The following is a 15963-nucleotide window of genomic DNA, read 5'->3' as shown; positions in this document are numbered from 1 at the left end:
GGAAAAGAAAAAAAAGAAAGTGGATCTATGATATGAGCAGGTGGTGACCCTTGCTAAATGTTTTAGTCTCCTTGGATTGTCAAAGTAAGTACCATAGTCTGGGTGGCTTGAGCAACAAACATATTTTTTTTCACAGCTGGAGGTGGAAACTCAATTCTCCAATTACTGACAAATTTGGTGATGATGACTCTCCCTCTTGGTTGAGGGATGGCTCCACTCCCTTCTTCTGATTTCATTCAGCCTTTCCCCTATGTGTATATACACAGCAAAGGAGAGAGTCTGTACTAAGTCCCAGAACACAGGACAACAGAAACGAATATTTTCCTTCCCCTCACATGAACGTGCAGAAGTGAGGGGAAGGAAAACATTCACTTCCGGTGAGAGTACAAAGCATAACTGACACTCTGGAAATCAGCGTGAAGACTTCTCAGGAAGCCGAGCATTGATCTACTTGAAGATCCAGCTATATTTCCCTCGGGCATACAATTAAATGATGTTATGTCTACTAGAGAAATACTTGCTTTGTCGTACTCTTTGCTGCCCTATTACAGCCAGCAATTGGAAGCAGTGCAAACATCCTTCAAGTGATGAATAGTTAATGAAAATATGGCACCTCTGCACGATGGAGCATTATTTCACTATTAAGAAAATGAATCATAAAAAAAGAAAAAGAAGAAAAAAACTGAAAATGAATCATGAAATTTGTAGGTAAATGGATAGAGATAGATACAAACATAAGTCTGAGTGAGGTAACCAGACCTCAAAAGACAAATATTGCATGCTTTTTCTTATATGTAGACATTAGTTTTTAAGTTTTCTATGTATGCTTTTATCTGAATAAATGCAGATGTTAGTACCTAGTAAAGGACTGGGGTTGGTGCTCCAAAGAAAGGGGAAATTGAATATAGTGTTATAATGAGATGAAGAAAACTAGAGTAGGATGGTTAAATGGAAAGAGGCATGGAAAAGCAGGCTAAAGGTGAGATGTGGGCAAGGACAACTACCACTAAAGATATTAAAAAAAAAACAATAAAAATATACTGAAACATGTACATATGTTAAAGGAATTTAAATGAAATCATCATATAATGGATGAGATAATGCCCCAAGTAGACATCTTATGTCACCTAGTAAATGCTTCAATGGTAGGAACAGTTTACATGGTGTAGAGTCATTGGGCAAAGGGATCCCATAGACCCCTTGAAAGAGCAGACCATTATCAAGGCTATTGGTTACTCTCTGCAACCTAATGGCAAGGATTTATTGCTGAAGACACTATATTCTTATGCCATATGGAGCAATCAAGCTCATACACAAATAGAAGTTACATTCTACTGGCTATCATTGTACTGGAGGAGAAAATCATTAAGGAGAAAACCACAAAGCTGCAAATCCTGATTATTAAATATACTGGTGTAATAGTGGAAAAAATGTTACAGAAGTATCCAACTACATTTTAAATAGGATTTAAGGCCCACTCCATAAAATGGAACCAATACTCCCATACTCGACACACCTAAAATCGCCAAGAACCTGAAACTAAATACGTTCTGGATCTTAGGGAAAACCTACTAGTACTATTCTGAGAAAGGAATATACCAATAAAACGACTTTGGGTGGCATATTGCTATACACATAGGTCAGTACATCACTTAACCCCTAAAGAAAAACTTATTTTTGCTGTAGATAGCTATTAAGACAGAAACCTGCAACTGGATATGGAAAGAGAGTGTAAAACTTTGGCATACTCAGTCGTATATGGGCTGTCATTATAAAATTCCTCCCCTCAAGGCTCAGGATTTTGTGTGAAAGAGGATGTGGAAAGATTTTAAGAGCAAGAAGTAGTAGATGACTCTGAGAAAGCAACATCTTCCAGACAGAATAGGGCCAATACAAATATAAACTCACAGACAACCTTCATTTGTACAGGTTCAAACCAGACAAAATACTAGCACTCAGAAAAAGTAAACACAAAACCCTATCCCTAACCAAGAAAATCGTTTCAATTGATATGTACTGAGAAAAGAGAAATCTGTTTTCTCCAGTGGACTGCCAAAGGTTTATTAACCACAGCCCAGGGCAAATCTTATGCCCAGGAACTGTTGGACAACACAAAATAAAAAACTGCTCTCCATAAATTTTTTTCTGGGAATTTTGTCACATCTGGATTTTTTCTTTCTCTCTTTTTTTGTTTTACTGTTTTTGTTTTTGTTTTGCTTTTGTTTTTGGGGAGACAGGGAGAGAAAGAAAGGGAGAGAGAGAGGAAGGGAGAGAGAAACTGAGATCTTGGAGGAGTTGGAGGAAAAGAAAGATTATCAATATATACGAAAAAAATTAAATACAATGGAAAATTTAAAAAGAATACAAGTTCTGAGGCTTGAGATCCAGCTCAGCAGTTACGATTACTTACTCTTGTAGAGGACTTGAGTTCATGTCACAGAAAACATGTCAGCTGGCTCACAGTCACTGTAGTTCTGGAGATCTGACTTCTTCTGGTCTCTGTATCAATATACATACACACAGACACACAAGTATGCACATGATTCAAGATAAAAATCTTCAAAAAAGAATATTACCTCTATTAGATTTCTCTCCTCCCTCTGTAATGTCATTTAACCCTGATTACATGGAGATATAATATTGTGACCCTGGAGTTCAGGAAGTTTAGAAGTTTGCTCAGAAGCTAAATATCACCCTAATGCATAGCCACCAACCATACCGCTTGGCTTTAACCTAGTGAACCGATAGTATTCATACAATGAAAACTACAGATTAGTATTTACAAAACCATTATCCATAATTGCTAAACCTTGGAAGCAGTTAATATGTCAATAATAGATAAGTGGATAAAGAGTGTGGTACATCAATATGCGGAAATACTTAATTTAATGATTTTAGAAAAGGAGTTGGAAAACCACAAAATCATAGAAAAGTTGTGGATCCTTAAGTGAAAAAACTCTGAACAGAGTATATTCTGTATGTGATAATCTGGAAAAAATTTTGAGGGAGGGTGGTTTATAGGAGCATCATATAGGGAATTTTCAGGGCAGTGAATTTATTTTTGCATGGCATGGGAATAATATACAGCACTAAGCACTTGTAAAACTCTGCAGACCTGAACAATATAAAGCAAATACTTCTGATAAAGCCTTGCTAGAGGACATCCATTGTCTTCACATGTACACGCCATTCACTTTCATGTATAACACATACATGCATACATACATACATACATACATAATGCTCACATACACACACAATCGCTATTCCACAATGACACAATAGGGTATGTTTGTGAAATTACACTTAAATATTGCAAGAGGACTGTTAAGAAATAACTGGAGACATAAGTGGAAATAAAACAGTGAAAGCTTCTACAAGTCTTTAGAATATGGTTTAAGAGTTGTGTAAGTATTTATTAATAGGAGATACTGAGCTAAGAAATTTCAATCCTTGACAGAAATCAATTGACTCTTGTTGAAGTCCCTTGTCCCTGCTCTCTGTGATCTTGCTCTCTTGAGCATGAGCAGTGCTTTTGACTCGCTGTTATTAGAATACTGTAGAAGTTGTAGAAGTATCCACACTATGGTCATAATGCATAAAGACAAATTAGATGTTCTGTGAGTTTTGATAGCATCCATAGGAGAATTTCCATGATTGCTTGGTGACATCAAATGTTGTGAAGCCTATAGACAAAGAAGCTATGCTGAGGAAATCCAGATGTAGCCAACCTCTCAAAGTAGTGCAGTCCATGAACCTGAAATGGTGCTCAGCTAAGAGCAAGCAGGGACCCCATGACCCTGTGAAGGGTAAACACAGGCCATGAGTTTTTCTTGAACAATTGAGGAAAAATTGCCCTCTTTGAAGCTTTCTCAGAAACTGAGGAGCTAGCCTAGCTAACTTGTGCCTGAACTATGAACCCAGGGAAAGTGAGGTCATAAAGATGTGCTATTTTAAGGCATTCGGTTTGTGTTAAAAATTTCCATATACAGCAATAGAAGAATTATGAGAAGAATGAGAGAAGGACTCATAGAGAGGAGGATCCTACAAAACAAATTCAAAAGTTCTGAAATAATGCAGACCTGGAAAGCATGTGCGTGGTGTCCATATTTTAGATGAGTGAGGTTTATCTAGTTTAAGTGATGGCAAAAGAAGCTAAGAGGAGAGAAGACATACCAAAATACAATGACAGAAGATACAATTTCTGCGATCTCTAGCACAGTGGAAGAAAATATAGCTCACAGCAATTTATGGTATAGTGAAGAGTTCGGTGTTTCCTGATACATGGAGATGATTGTGTTTGAGGAGGTATAAATTACCCTAATTTAATCATGACTCATTGTATTCAAGTATTCAGTTATAGCACTTACTCCACAAACATTTTCAATATTATGTCTCAATAAAAAAAAAAGACATAAATTCAGGTCAGTAAAGGAGACACAGACAAGCAAACAGTAAAGTCAATGGGAATGTGTGTGGGGGTTTGTACGTCACAGGTTGAGATACAGTCTGTAGGTAACAGGACCTTTTCTCCAGTAGAGAAGGAAAGATGGAAAGGAAAAGGGTAAAAAAATGTAGATATGGTTTGGATTTGATGGTGTCAGTCTGTCCTCAGTGATACTTCTTCTTACTAGCAAATCAGAGACCATTTGGTGCAAGTGACTATTGAAAGTTATTTTAATAGCTCTTTTTAAAATTAAAAATAATTTATTTTGTTTTGATATTAAAATATTATATCATCCCCCATTCCATTTCAAATCCTCCCATATACCTCTACTCATTCAGTTTCAAATTTATGACCTCTTTTATTAATTGTTGCTGTTATCTATCTATTTATCTACATCATCATCTTCTATCTACCATACTATCGTCTATTGCTAAATTAAAAATGAAACCTTCTCAGTTTGTATGTTAATTTTGTATATATTTTCAGTACAGAAAACTATAACTCCCTAAAAAATGCATAAATGTGAAGCCCAGTCCCAGTGGATACCTCTACAACTTCCACACCTAAGACTCGGAAATCATTGATGCAGATGGGGAAGAAACATTGTAATAACCAGAGACCATGTCTCCTAAGAATGTCAGAGTCTAAAACTGAGTGTCTCAGTAACATGATGGCCTAAACATGACCACTGTCAGTTACTCCCAAGATAGAAATGCCACCATTGCACCATTGAGGATACCTTGGTGGTCTTGTCATTATATTGGTTCTAAACTTTATAGCTAGATAGGACTATTGATTGCTTTTCTCTCTTGGCAGCATGTATCACCTCTTCTGATAACTGTGAGGGCTAGTCCTCAGTATGGAAGCTTATGGGTTAGTTCTATCTTGATTCTTCCAAGTCCTTTGTCAGGAGTGTCTAATGTTTTCAGTAGTAGAGCTTTATCTTCAAGTTCTGGGATGCAATGACAATAGCTTATGTTATCTGAGGAGTCTTTAACTCCACACCCCCTGACAATTAACTAAAAGGGGCCATTTTATTGTCTGACATTGGAATTTTTGTTAGTGTATGGCTCCCGGGGGAAACATCACCCCATTTAAAATATGTGTATATGTAGACAAACACACATACAAACACACACACATGGGTATTTTTAAGTGAGCTTATAAAATAATTTTCCCTATTTTCTTTGATACTTAGGGTTATTTAACTTTTCTTCCTCCCTCTCCTTCTGTATCAACCTCTCTCCTCTTGCTAAGTTATGTATTCCCTAGTTTCCTCATTCTTTCTTCATATCATCTATGTCCAACGATTTCCTTCTTTAGAGCTCCTTTTTCCCACCCTTATGGTCCCTTTGTAATTTTTGCGGTTATTTCAGGATATATATTCAAATCTAAGGATTTGAGGTTAGAATCTACAAATAAGAAGAATATACAACTTTTGTCTTTCTGGATTTGTTACACCACTCAATATATTTTCTATTCCATCCCCTTAAACATGGATGGACTGCAACATTTGATGTCTTTAAGCAATCGTGGAGATTCTCCTATGGATGTTATCATTTTCCATTGTCTTAGTGTACTATTGCTGTGAAGAACTATCATGACCATGGTGAGCAATCTTTTTTTTGTGTGTGTATGTGTGTGTGTGAATAAACAAATAGTTCATTACTAAATTTCTCATTGTTCTCAAAGCCTACATTAAAGAAAATTAAGAGTCACAAATTTCTGGTGTTACTTTATTGGATGTTTTATCCTCGACTTTTTTTCAATAAAAAAGATGAAGAGAGTTGTTGATCCATTGTAGAGATTGCATTAGGTTACACTGAGTGGTACAGCTTCTCAGTGGGAATGCATCACTTTCAAGATCCATCTCGCATAAGGATGAATTTCAGTGAAGAAGCCCTCGCTCCCCTTGGTGACACCTGCTTTCCCCCAGGACAAAATTCCATGCAGCCTTCCACCACAGATGGCTGGAGCAGCAGAGACTTCCTAACACAAAAAGACATAATGGTAGTGTCACTTTATTGTCATGGATCAAGAGTGAGTCCTAGGATATGGAGAAATCATCTGGGGGAATGTCATTTTTGGCAGAAGTGACAACTCTGGATTCTATCCACTATATTTTCTCCCTTTGCAGTTTGTTTTATCTAACCTGAGTGCAGGTAGCAGCTCTCCCATTCTAAGATGGGGGAGGGAATGAAGCACTTTGCGGAATGAGGAGTTGGGGAGAGGGACTTCAGCTTTCTGCCCTTCACTCTGTGGAGGGTCTTTTTGATACATGATGTTTGATTTTTCCAACCATCTCTCTCTCCTTAATGAGTCCTGTACTATCTTCTTACGTGGAGAAAGGAACGTACCTTTATTGCAGACATAGGATTAAGTGAATGTCCTATGCACATAATATTCATTCTTGTTTCTTGTCTCTGTTGTCGGAGAATTTTCCAGCAGTAACTTTGGGAATGAGAATACTGATTTGTCCATGTCAGGATGTCAGGGTCACTGACTGTGAGAAAAGAAAATACATATGAAATCCAGAGCTGTTCTTCTGACTTGTGACCTTGTGACTAGCCTCTGTTTTGTGAATCAATTAATCCCCAAAAATAGTCAGTTTAGGTAGCTAGAGACACTCCAATCATTCTTTCTTAGTTTCTCATGCAGAATCTCCATTTTTGAGAAGTAGATTCCAAAGTTCCTCACTTATCCATAACTAGATGTATAGTTCTATCTACTGTGCATAATTCACAAAGTTTTGAAACAATTGTCTGGAGATTATAAATGTCCACAAAGGAAAAGAAGCAAACCCTTTGTTCTCCAAATCCCTGCCACCACCTTTTGTTGGATTTTATCAATAAAACCAATGTCCATAAAATTACTCTTTTAAAATACATAAATAACCCAGAAGTAGAAAGACACACATGGTATATACTCATAAGTGGATATTAGACATATAATATAGGATAAACTTACTAAAATATGTACACATAAAGAAGCTAAGCAAGGAGTACCCTGTATAAGATGCTCAATCCTCATTCAGAAAGGCAAATGGACTGACATTGGAAGAGAGAGAAAACAGGGAACAGGACAGGAGCCTACCACAGAGGGCCTCTGAAAGACTCTACCCTGCAGGGTATCAAAGCAGATGCTGAGACTCATGGCCAAACTTTGGGCAGAGTGCAGAGAATCCTATGAGAGAAGGGGGAGATAGAAAGACCTGGAGGGGACAGGAGCTCCACAAGGAGAGTAACAAAACCAAAAAGTCTGGGCCCAGGGGTCTTTTCTGAGACTGATACTCCAATTAAGGACCATGCATGGAAATAATTTAGAACCCCTGCACATATGTAGCCCATTGTAGCTTAGGCTCCAAGTGGGTTCCCTTACTAGGGGAACAGGGACTATCTCTGATGTGAACTCATGGGCTGGCTTTTTGATCACCTCCTCCTGAGAGGGGAGCAGCCTTACCAGCCACAGAGGAAGACAATGCAGCCATTCCTGATGAGATCTAATAGGTGAGGGTCAAATGGAAGGGGAGGAGAACCTCCCCTATCTGTGGACTTGAGGAGGGGCATGGGAGGATGTAAGGAAGGAAGAGTGGGTTTGGGAGGGGAAGAGGGAGTGGGCTACAGTTGGGATACAAAGTGATTAAACTACAATTAATGAAAAAATAAATAAATTTTAAAGAGGAAAAATAATTCTTCCACAATTTAAGGGATGAGTTAATATAGTTTAATGATGTATAGACTGATACTATATTATTTTGGTAAAAATAATATATTATTTCTTATAAAATTAAATAAATAATAATAAATTATTTCTTTATTGTGAGTGTATGTATGTGTGTGTGTGCACATGTGTGCATGTTTGCATGTTTGCATGTCCATTTGCCATGGTGAGCCTGTGAAGATCAAATGACAGCTTGTGGTATTCAGTCCTTTTGTTTCCACTGTGTGGGTCTGAGGATTGAATGCAGGGCATCAGTTTTGGTGTTAAGTGTCTTTACCTGAAAAGCCATCTTGCTATTCCAAAACTCCAGTCATGCCTTACTTAATGGTGAAACTGTTCTGAGAAGTGTTATCACTTGGCAAGGTGTACACAAATTTAAATGGTAGTGTCCACTCCCTATCTAAGCTACATTTTATAGACTGTTGTGACTAGGCTATAGGTCTGCTTAGCATGTGACATCAGTGACTATTGTCACACAATGGTGACAACTTGTGTTTTTAAACATATATGAACATAGTAAAGTTTGGTATAATGCTATTGATAGGAGTTTTTAAGCTGTAAATTGAATTTTGTAGGATTGCCATTACATGTCTCTCTTCATTGTCTAAAATACTACAGTGAAGTTGCCTGGCCATAAACTGACCATTTGGAAATGGTTCTTTCCATGTATGTTTATCTCTATAGAGAAGCACCTGTCTCTTGAGAGCTCATGCTGTTAATCCCCATCATGGAAATTGCATGTATACTCTATGTGTCTGGCTACAGGGGCTTTAGCCAAGGTATTTTAACTTTAAGTATTTTAACTACATATTTTAATGTCCAGTGGAAAGTAGCAAGCAAGAAAGAAAAAAAAATCAATAATTTATCAAGCTGAGCATTGTGGTACCCAAGGAACAAATAGTATATCTAGAAAAACAGTGCCATGTAAATTAGACCAAAACATGTCACATTGAGAGACAAAGAGAGAGAGAGGTTATGTTCAGTGTTAAGTATTTTTATTTTCAGGAAAAATTTACTCGACAAAGGTTACTTGAATGAAAGACTTCCTTATTGATGCTGAGACCTTTATAGGAGGGGCCTTTTAGAGATGGTCTGTCTTCTGTCATTATATTATTTTGACACACAGAGCTGACACAATAGAATCATCATGTAGTTTGCTTTACTTCAAATAGTACTTAGTAAATTAGTTTTGTACAGCTTAATGTAATTTCTTCAAATAAAGCTTTAAAAATCAATGACAAAACCCACATGACATGTATTTTTTTTTTTTTTTTTTTTAGGGAGCATATACACTTAAGATTCCTAAGCAGTTTATTTCTAAAGTACTAAGTTGAAAAATACTGAAAAGAAAAATAAAACAATCAATGTCCTATAGTTTATTTGATATGGAAAACATATTTGGAAAGTCCTTATTTTATTTTCATGATATAGACACCAGATGCTGGATTTCAACCTGGTGGAGCAACTTTGAGAAAACCTAAGATAATCTCAACATGCAAGCAATCACAGGAAGTAACAGCCATCACGGACTAAAAAGCACAGGAAAAAGTCATGTTGGAAGAGAAGCTCTTGCTGCCATCCTCTCAGTCTATTCTTGCCAACTTGGGTCCATACAAGAGAGAGAGATGTGTGCTGATATTATGGTCTGAGATCATTTTCCCACAGGTGTGGCAATTTAGAGACATAACTATAAACATCCTGTAGTCACTCATCTTCCAACCACCCAAGCCTACATGCACACGTGAGGAATTTCCAGCTGAGACACAAAGTATGAAAATTATACTCTGTAGTGAACTAGCACTGGGCAAGAGGGTAGATGTTACTCCTTCAACCATTTCTTTGTCATCCAGAATCCAATGAAAAGAATGTCCTTATATCCCTGTTTTTTTTGTGGTAGAGGGTTGAAAGCATTCTGTTCCCTCACCTATCACGAAAGGCTCCCTTTGCTTTTTCTAACCTCTCTTCTAAGGAATGTATGTTAGACTATCAGCAACCCCTGCTGAGAAGCCCACCCTCCAGCCTGAATACCTTTTTTTTTTTTTTTTGTCAATGGAGATTGCCAGTTTTTAAAACTTCATTTGGGTTCAGTTTGCTAGCCCCAGTTCTCAAGTATTTAAAAGATAGAGTGTTCTCCTAATTACTGCCTATTTATTGCTGTCAGAGTAGCTGCCCTGTGTCAGTCTCATGAGTTTGTCTGTCACCTCCTAGGAGTACCAAGTCTTGCTAGTAATCACTATAGGGTTAAGAAATTTTCTTTATTTAACCTCCTTTTATCATGTATATCCAACCACATCTTTTCCCAGCTCCGACTTCCCCAGGGTGAAGAAATTATAGCCAAATACTCACAGTTTTTGTAGTTATTCCAGGTCCATGTTGGTACGAAGCAGGTTTCATTAAATATCATGGGTTCCATAGCTATGGCTATAGTTCCCACATTTGTGTTGATAGTAGCAGGATAAGAGAGTTTTATCAGCATCAGATCATGTTTCAGAAATTTTGCATCAAAATAAGGATGGATTACAGTCACTGAGTAACTGTATATCTGCTCATTCTCATTTTTGATGTTGGGTTGATGAACTCCCAGTCGGATTTTATTTCTTGGGGGGAAAAGAAAAGGCAGAGAGATAAAAGAGAAAATAGTCACAGAATGTCAAACTACAAGAAATGTCAGAATTCACCTTATCCAATCAACTTCTCTGCATAATTGAAGTGAGCTAATCCAGTGTATAAAACAGTAGTTTAAAGGATCACTGTGTTTATAAGAATGACCAACACAGCATCTGATACCTACAGCACACACAGTAGACCCTAATTCTAATTAAGATTTGAATAACTTGGATTAGTAGCCAGTAGACAGTAGACTACAGTAGAGCACAACTGAGGGGTCCAGAGCTTTTTGTATATATAATCCAGACTTACCCACCTTGGTTTTGAGCCAGCACCTACTGCTTCTAGCATTCTTAGCCTATCCAGTGCTCTTCTCAGGATTATGTAATTATTTTTGTTATGCATTGTCTTCACTGATCCTAAATTCCTAAAGCTCTATAGTTTTATAGAGATACCAAGTCCTCATTTTCTGTTATCAGAGCCATATTCCCCTTTCATAAAAAAGCCAGTCGTATCAAGAGACATTTCCTTTTAAAAGCAGTTAATAGTAGATATGAGTGATAGGAAGTCTGACTTACTAAGCTCCAGCTCATGATCCGCATTTGTTTCCTGTGTAATCTATCTCAATGCAAAGAGCAAACCTTCAATCTCTGTTGAACTAAACTTGTCTCGAAAAACCAGAAGGCTAAGAGTAATAAATTTGAAATGGAGCTGAAGCTCAGAGTCAGACTCCCTCATACATCTTCCCTGTTTTCTAAAAAAAAAAAAAAAAAAAAAAAAAATCCAAATATTTTCTTTTACTTTATGTGTTTGAGTGCTTTGCCTGCAAGTATGAATATGTACCACATATGTGCTTTTGTTTGGGAGGGCAGAAAATTCTTCCGGGTGTTTGAATTCTGAGTAGCTATGTGCATGCTGGAAACCAAATCCAGGTCAATCAGAAGAGCAGCAAGTGATGTTAACTGCTGATCTGTCTCTCCATCACTTCAATGGATTTGGGACACCTAAAAAATTGGATTCTCAGAAAGAAAAAGACAGTATGGTCTTCCTCATATGGGTATCCTAACTTATACTGCATATATGTATGTCTATAAACAAATATACACTTGGTTGTAGAATAACATTTGGAAAGAAGAACAAAAAAGCGTAGTGGTGGGTGATGAGGAAGTATAACATACAGATAAAAGACACATGATTTGTGAAAGATGATATAAAGCTACATTTTTTCTTCTTCCAATTCTACCGTTACATTTTTTTCTTATGGTGAGTAAGTGCATAAAAATGTAATTGATACTGAAACCATAAAATCCCAAGTGAAGTTCCATGGCTTCAGAATGGCCATTCAAAATGTAAAACTCCTTGAGACATATGGAATATGGGGCTGGGCAGTGTTGCTTGAGTGACTCAGCTAACCTAACTGTGTGATGTTTCTATTTGTGAGTTCATTACAGAAAATGATTGAAAAATGGATGTTCAAGATATACCTTATTTTGTCCAGAGCTTCCTTGTTTTCTCTTGTTTACCTGCATGATGTGATGTCCATCTAAGCCTTCAACTTCATCCTGGGACTACCTTCCTTTCACCTCTACTTTGTCCACACTGATTCATAAACATACCAATATCCTCAAACCTTTGTTATGTCAGAGACTACTGAATGTTATTCTCTTGCTCTGGAATATCCCCAGGTTTTATTCATAGTTGACTTGTGTTTTTCTGCTGGCCTCATATCTTCAGAGAGGCCTAACATTATATAGGATTCCCATGTCTCACATCTTGCTCTCATGCTTTTTTCTTTACCTTTGACCCCATCTCTGCTTTGGATTACTTTTTATATCAGAACTTAAGCTCCATGGGGAAAACTTATTTCTATATTATTCCCTCAATAGTTTTGTTAAACAGCAATTACAATATAGCAAATGATTTATGAAGGTTTATTGATGAATATTTGAAATAAGTCTTGTACGACTTGTTGATTTCTATACTGAAGTGTGTAAAAATGGAAGAAGATTCTATCCTCTTGGAACTTCTACTCCCATGAAAAGCATTGCAGGTTGTTTCTCAGACCAGCCTGCAAAGACTCCTCCCAGCTCCTATGAGTAAAAAATCACTTACGGTAAGGAACAATGAGCAGCAGTGAGCACCCACTGAGGGTCAATGAGAGTCCCAACACAAGGCTCTGGGCTGGACTGCAGATAGACCATGTAAGGAACATTAAAATCACTTGGTACCTTTTCATCATCATCTTCATCTCCTCCTGTAAAGACTTCTGGAGAATTAGCAATTAGGGAAATAACACACCTTGATAAAACAAAAGTTTTAGTAAGCTAGATTTAGTTAGGGTAGTTTTCTCTAACCACAGTTATTTAAAGATATCAAGGTCTTTATGTTTTATATGTAAAAATTTCACACAAAATAATGTGTCATATAAGCTATAAATGCTAAGGAGGCTAATGGTTGTTATGCTGAAAAGAAATTGTATCAAAGTTGTCTATAACTAACATAGAGGTTCATCTGATCCTGATCAGAAATTCTGACAGCAACTGTGTATTAGGAAAATGAACAAAGTCACTAAGTACTTTAAATACTACAAAACACAACTTTTAAATACTTTAAATACAACTTTTGTAAATAATTGAGAGATACAAATTAAATACTTTTTAATCTTGGCATATAGAAACTCAAAATTTATAGGGCCTTTGATTAACCCATGTTCCTTCCTGAACCCAAGTTTCTTAACATCTCCTCAGGGGAAAGGAATGATGGCTATGCAGGGGAAAGCATGTGCTCAAGTGACTCCTGAGGAGTTCCTAGGATGTTTCTGCGTAGCCTTGGCAAGAAGGGTACTCAAAATGCTCCGACATATCAGAGACACTCAAACAGCTTGTTGGTAGGAAAATATGTAGAATAAGAGTATTTTCAATGATTTCCTTTAGCAGATAATTTTGTCTTTAAAATGATTCTCTGTTCTGCATCTTATCTAACGGGTGGTTACATCATGTTTCAACCATCGGTACTCTTTTCTGGATCTTATCCAGACAGAAACTAGACTACAAACTCACCTGCTACACTCAAGAGAGTGAAAATGAAAAAAATCTTCATGGCAAGCTATGATCTCACCAGAGCAGACTAGGTGGACACGCTATAAATTGTCCCAATCTGGAGACCTGGGTCCTTGACCAGAGCAGCAGAAGGAGAAAAACTTGTAGCAGGAGGAAAAGGCAAGAATCTTATAGAAGTCTTCAAACTATTTTCTCAAGATCTGATCTATCAAGATGTACAGGAGTCAGCAGGATCTGACTGTGATGTGGGTGGAGAAGACCATCACCAGGACTGGACCTTGATGCTTCTTGTGTGATACTAAACTCTCTGCTGTTATCACATGTGCCTGCTGACTGGTTCACTCCCCTCTTTGTGACATGGCTTTTCTTTGTTGCCTTTCCTGCCCTCTGCCTGTGACTTTAAACCTGCCTCCCTGGGCATCTCTGTCTTTGTAGAGTCTCTTTGCCAAATCCTGAGGCTCTTAAAACACTGATGTATAAAATACACATATCAATAACCTTTTTTTCTTCTCCCGCCATTTTGGTGCTGAGAAGCTTACAGTCATTATGAAGGTTAGTGGTGAAATCAGGACTCTTGAATTCTATAGGTTCCCTGTGACAAGACTGGATTTTACCTGAGTCCTGGACTCCTAGCAAACAGCATTGGCTGTGAAATCCCCTCACTGTTCTGTGACATAAAATGAATAAACGGAGTATCATCTTCTATGAAACTTGGATCAGGCCTTCTGTTCTTCCCTTTTCTCCTTTTTTCTCCAGTAAGACTTTGCTCTATTCATTTGTTTTTCCACAACAGATTGTTATGCTTAAATCTTTTTGCTAAGGCCAGACACAAACTTTCCAAACTCCCATTTATTTTTCTTTATAAACAGTGAGGTAAGAGAAGTTTCTTTAAAATTAGCCATCCTTAAACATTTTCTGTTCAACTAACTAGGGTTTCCCCATTAACTACAAAACAACCCTGACTCTGAATCTCCCCAATTTAAAACTTATTTAATCCTACTCACCCCATTAAAGTTTGGGGTAAAAACTACCTCTGACACTATTTGGTAAGAATAGTAAATGAAGCCAATTTTCTTCCTTTTACAGTTTTTGCTATTTTGTATACTGCTTTTTTTTTTCTGAATGAACCATTGTCTTTGTTTAAATAAGAAAATCCAACATAATTCCTGATTGCCACCACCCACCCAAAATAAATAACTAATAGTAAGTAGATTTACTATGCTTTTTTTTAAATTTTTCATCAATTACACTTTATTCATTCTGCATCCCCCCATAAGTCCCTCCCTCATCCCCTCCCAATCCCACCCTCCCTCCTCCCTCTGCTTGCATGCCACTCCCCAAGTCCACTAATAGGGGAGGTTCTCCTCTCCTTTCTGATCTTAGTCTGTCAGTTCACATCAAAATTGGCTGCATTGTCCTCTATTATGGCCTGGTAAGGCTGCTCCCCCCCCAGAGGGAGGTGATCAAAGAGCAGGCCAATCAGATTATGTTTACTATGCTTTTTTATTGAGAATTTTATAAATGTATATAATATATAAATGTATATAATGAAATATGTTCATATAGAGCCCTGCATTCCTCCTGTCAGACTCTCATGATATTCCTCTCAACAAAACAAACAGGCTAGTTGTGACTGTACATTTTGCAGCCGATTGATTTCATGCTTAAGAAACTTTATTAGTTTCATCATAGGGGAAATAATAAAGTTACATTTCAACCTGGAGCTTATCTAGTCAAATAGCTGCAAGAATTAAGAAGGGTTAGAAAGTGTGCAATGGTGGAACCATCTTCCTGTATACTGTCTATCCTCAGAATCTCATGTGGAAAGCATGCTTGTATTCCTCTCACTTTTTTTTTTAAATATTAAACCTGGGATAAGATTGGTATAAAACAGAGGTGGCTTGAGAAATAATTAGGATTAAGGAAGTTGGGAAATGAGGAGCTACCATGATGGACTGCTTGTAAGGTGGAAGGATCAGAGGTATCTCACATGACTAAATGAGAATGCAGTTAGAGGAGGTATGAGGGCACACCAGAAAATCAGGACACTAACCCTCCCAAGACCTCTCATTGCCTTGATCTTGGACTCAGCACCCTTCAAATCTGTGTGTGTGTGTGTGTGTGTGTGTG

The 15963-nt window shown here is 37.4% G+C and overlaps 1 protein-coding gene across 1 annotated transcript; it reads right to left on the bottom strand.

The window, feature by feature from the left end:
- Nucleotides 1-6286: 6286 nt before the first annotated feature.
- On the bottom strand, nucleotides 6287-14352 carry LOC110553943 (probable inactive serine protease 58). The gene is made up of 5 exons (XM_021646277.1): nucleotides 14332-14352; nucleotides 12887-13098; nucleotides 10514-10764; nucleotides 6805-6950; nucleotides 6287-6436 (listed from the first exon to the last, which is right to left on the bottom strand). Exons 1-5 carry the CDS (start codon nucleotides 14350-14352, stop codon nucleotides 6287-6289), a joined length of 780 nt encoding a protein of 259 aa, XP_021501952.1.
- Nucleotides 14353-15963: the final 1611 nt, after the last annotated feature.

This window comes from Meriones unguiculatus, chromosome 3 (assembly GCF_030254825.1).
Source record: "Meriones unguiculatus strain TT.TT164.6M chromosome 3, Bangor_MerUng_6.1, whole genome shotgun sequence".
Lineage (NCBI taxonomy): Eukaryota > Metazoa > Chordata > Mammalia > Rodentia > Muridae > Meriones > Meriones unguiculatus.
The sequence above is the reverse complement of the archived record's forward strand: the minus strand, read 5'-3'. Positions and strand labels throughout refer to the sequence as shown.